This window comes from Chaetura pelagica, unplaced genomic scaffold (assembly GCF_000747805.2).
Source record: "Chaetura pelagica isolate M959 unplaced genomic scaffold, ChaPel_1.0 scaffold416, whole genome shotgun sequence".
Taxonomy (NCBI): Eukaryota; Metazoa; Chordata; class Aves; order Apodiformes; family Apodidae; genus Chaetura; species Chaetura pelagica.
Window position 1 is genome coordinate 672,964 of NW_009953579.1, and position 4,355 is coordinate 677,318.

The 4,355-nt window shown below is 43.7% G+C and overlaps 1 protein-coding gene across 2 annotated transcripts in view; it reads right to left on the reverse strand.

The window, feature by feature from the left end:
- Window positions 1-4,355, reverse strand: part of ZFYVE1 (zinc finger, FYVE domain containing 1) — a 26,728-nt gene that overhangs the window by 729 nt on the left and 21,644 nt on the right. The window contains exons 5-11 of one of the 2 annotated variants that reach the window (XM_009999730.1): window positions 3,894-4,002; window positions 3,222-3,319; window positions 3,013-3,088; window positions 2,468-2,638; window positions 1,758-1,938; window positions 1,159-1,272; window positions 1-135 (exon numbers count right to left, since the gene is read on the reverse strand). In XM_009999730.1, coding sequence (XP_009998032.1) covers window positions 1-135; window positions 1,159-1,272; window positions 1,758-1,938; window positions 2,468-2,638; window positions 3,013-3,088; window positions 3,222-3,319; window positions 3,894-4,002 — 884 coding nt within the window. Of the gene's footprint in view, window positions 136-1,158; window positions 1,273-1,757; window positions 1,939-2,467; window positions 2,639-3,012; window positions 3,131-3,221; window positions 3,320-3,893; window positions 4,003-4,355 lie in introns of both variants that reach the window. The other variant, XM_009999729.1, reaches the window with a different exon arrangement.

Sequence of the window (4,355 nt, forward strand, 5' to 3'; positions counted from 1 at the left end):
CACAGAATCCCTGGCCACAGGCCCGACAGTGGTGTTTGGAGAGTTTGATACTGAATTCCTTCCGGCAGTTGTGGCAGTGAAGGATTTCATGGTCTGGTACCCAGTATGCAGGTCGGGCAGCATCTTTTACCAGCCCTGTGGAGGAAGTGAGGTGGGAGGAGGAGAAAGAAGGAGAAGAAAATAATCTGTAAACATAAGCATGTCAAGAATGTACTCCAGTGGAAGCACACACGCACACTGCAAGTCCTATTGAGAAGACCTACTGACAGAATACTTCAGTACAGTGGGTAGCCATTTGCGCCATTCTCCCACATTCTGCCTTTTTTCAAAGGGACAGATTGTTTCCCCTTAAATTGTGGCATCTTCCCTTACACTCTTCCAGAGGTTGAAACACTTGCTTTCCCCTACCTTCAGTTTGGCCAAAAAACCCACAATCACCAAACCAAACATTCAGAGAGGCATGTAGTGTCTGAACTGAGAAAGGGATGTATCCTTCCTTTCATTGAGTTGGGTAGCAAACAACCACAAGGGTGATGGCAGGACATGCTGTAGTCAAAGCAGTGGAATGATGATCTGCACAATGAGCAGGAAGTCAGGTCCAACAACAGAAGGGTTCAAATACAAAATGTTTGCTGGCATACCTGAGCTGCTACCCAGCACTTGAAAGAGCAGCAAACTTTCACTGTACTAAGCTCACCATTAAAGATCACATTACTGTTACTTTCCTACCATCACCAACCTGGAAAGCTTCAGATTCTCAGCCCTGCCTTGCATAAGTACCAAGTGCCAGCAGTATCCATGAAAACACTTAAAAGACACTCAATATCTCTGGAAGATAATTGGCCAGTCTTTAGGGAATGCCAGCTGGCAGGTCACAGCAGTGAAGCATCAGGGGAGTAAGAATTACTTATAGCTTGTACACACAGATTTGCATGACAGGGAGAAAAGAGAAGGTATAAACTGCAGAAACAATATGCTGAAAACCAAGAGGAAACATTACAGAAGAGAGGTGCAAAAGACTAAAACTCTCAACCAACAGCTGTATCATAGTGGAGGTGCCAGCCTGTCACACAAACTCTTGAAGTTAAATCAGGTTTGCTTTTTGAAAACAAAAGTGCCTCTAGACAAAAAAATCAAACAGAAAAGAACAGAGCTCACCTAAGGGAATATCCATGGCTGTCACCACTGCTCCAAGAGTGTTCTGCACAGCTTCCCCCACCTTCCTCGCAATAAGTGTCCCCCCTTCCTCATCTGAAGGCAGCTCAGCCACATCTGCATGAGACAAAGACAAAGGGCTCAACACCAAAGTCCAGTGTAATTTCTGCCAACTTTCAGTTCATTTATGTTAGCAAAAACCTGCTGCAAACCCAACAGGCAGCTTAAAGCCTCTGCTCAGGCTTTATCTTCCACATCCCCAGTCCTGGACTGCAGAGTTTTCACTTTCATTTTAGCTATAATTGACAAAATACAGAGTCTGCTGAAAGTGCAACCTGCTCTGATGCTAGCTTCACCCCATCAACAGGTGCCAGTAATCCAATTAGAAAACAATTTTCTCAGGGGGTCAGATACCTGGTAGCTCCTTGCAAAAGTCATCTTCCTGCCAAAAGACACTTAGCTCTTGATCTTCCCTACTAAAACGTCTGTGCCAAAGCCCAGTTTGTCTGCACCCAATGGGAATGGTTGTGAACCAGAAGCCAGGGACAAAGCAAACTAACTACTGCCCAGGGATAATTTTGTCACAATCAACTCAAAATTACCTAACTGGATGCCCCTGTGTTCATAGCAGTTGTCACACACACGCACTGGTGCTGGTCCCCAGCCTCGCTCAGGCACCGGACGGGTCTTGGAAGAACAGCCATCACAGAAGCCTTCTCCACAGGCCCGGCAGTGATGTTTAGTGTCATTATCTTTAAAAGGTGTGTTGCACTTATTACAATTCTACTCAGAACAACATAGAAAGAAAAACTGTTAGTTTGATCTTCCTGATTAGAAAAACAGAGAGCAGAATCCCAGCATGGCAAAACTCAGACTGAAACTGAAAAACACAATTACATGCAAGACTTGGGCACTACCAGTCCCATAACTTTGCCCTAGGGAAGTGATTCAGACAGGTAGATGCACAGTGGTTAAACCAACAGATTGGTATGATCCCTTCATTCACAATCACAATTAATTACAGCCACATCATCCAAGAGGACATCACAAAAAGAAGGAGCAAACACTCTCTTCAGCAGGGCTGGCCAAAGACTCTGTTCATACTTTCTCTGGCTGAGTCAAGAACAGGAAGAGCTGAAAGCATTTCAGTTCTCTCAAAATTATAGAAGAGCTTGCTGCAATAAAACAAGAAGCACTTGGAACCTGTAAAATACTATTTTACTTAAAGTAATATAAAAGTACTACATAGTAAAGGGTGAGGAAAAAGGTTTTTAGCTATACAAAGTTTTTCTCTACAGCAACTACTATTTACCAGGATCTGAGAGTTGGGTCTCCAGTAAGCTGGGGCAATCTGGTCTGTCAACCAAGAGGTCACAGCTTTTGTAGGTCCCAGGCTAAGTTCAGATACGGATTGTGCCATGAAATTCATTCCATCCAACAAACGCTGGGCTGCATTGTTGTTGTCTTTTAGAAATCCATCAGTCTGGAATGAAATGGATACTCATTTGAGAATAAAAACAAGGACATCTCGCTTTTTTAGAAGCAGATGGCCCTCACCCACTGCTCCTGTTGAATTGGAGGGCAAGTATGAGAAAAACATTCACCAGCCCTGCTTTGAAACACGGGTAGGTTTTAGCAGTGTATCACTCACACAAAGCATTCATAAACTGGCAACTTAGCCATTTCAAGATAGCCAAAAGATGACTGAAAGCTCCTGCAAAGGTTCTTTTAAACAGCAGAGGGAGGGACAGGTTCTAATGACAGCCCATCAATTTTCTCCATCAATGTCCAGAAGAACCAAAATAAAACGTGTGTGGCTGCGCACATACACAGAGACTACCCAGCAACCACACTTACCCCTGGCCAGACATGTTCAATTTCTGTCCTCACCACAGTGTTCACAGGGTCTTGGTTGCCAAACCAGTACTGCCGGCTGCGGTACACCACCCCACAGTTGGGACACTCAATCACATACCTGCAGAGGAGGGAGACAGGTTACCTCAGTGAGACACTGCAAGTCCAGTGCACCAGGCAGAGACAACAGAGATCTTGGCTGCAGTACTCACCCTGACCAGGCATATTTGGCAAGGCCCAGCCAAGGGGAGTCAGTGGAAGCAGAGGTTTTTGGCACCACACTGACCTCCATCCCTCGCTCATAACAGGCCTGTAACACAAAGGCTCAAATAAAACTGCTGTATTGGGAATCCCAGACTTTGGGCCTGTGTGCCCAAACAGCTGCAAGAACATGTAATTGGCATACAGTGGTCTCCACATCAAAGGAAAGCACTCATCAGAACTGATTTAAAAAAATAACTAAACAAATCCCACTGTTGATAGTGACATCAGGGAAATATTTCTACAACAAAAAAACCCAAGATGGTAGCTAAAAGTTTTCCTGTCTCTTGCACACATCCTTCAGAAAAATTGGCTAATACCAAGCAACGGGAATAAGCAGAAGAGTAACCATATCAAGTGTGCAGAAGCCAGATACCACCCAGGTTGAGAGCAACTAGGTTCAGAATTTAGATAGCAACTGAAACATAGCAAGCAGAACTGATGACCTCTCCAAGTAAAAATACAAGTTCAAAAGAGATAATTTTTTTTCTCATCAAGGCCACGAGCACCTCCCACACTTGAAAAAATAGAAGAAAACAAGAACATGACTGTGATATTCCTAATTTATTGAGCCATCCTTTCCATCTCCACTCTTCAGATCTTGTCATTGTGTTGCTACTCACCTTGCAAGTGTAGACTCTGTTATCATATTGGTGAGAATATCTGCATCGACTCTTGGATTCATGAGGGACTCCTTCCTTTGCATGGTTCATGCTCTTTTTACAGCCACACCTGAGTATGAAGAAGGAAACCATGAGCTGACGGTATTACATACAGGACAGATGTCATCAAAACTTCATTTATGTTACCATCTTGCATTTGTATCGCCGTTGTAACCCCAAACCATTTTCACAATTGTACATACAGCAATGACATAATTTATCATTATAAGGCAGGCTCTTTGGAAGGAGATGTAGCAACTGTGCCACAGTACGAAGCAGCACCACACTACAGTTAAATGCAGGAAATGATCACTGTAGCCAATTTCACAAAGAATTTAGGAAGGACTTAACAAGTTTGGAAATTGACCAGGACAGAGTTAACACTGCTGCCTTTGAAAGGAGCTGCTAGAAATTCTCTAATTA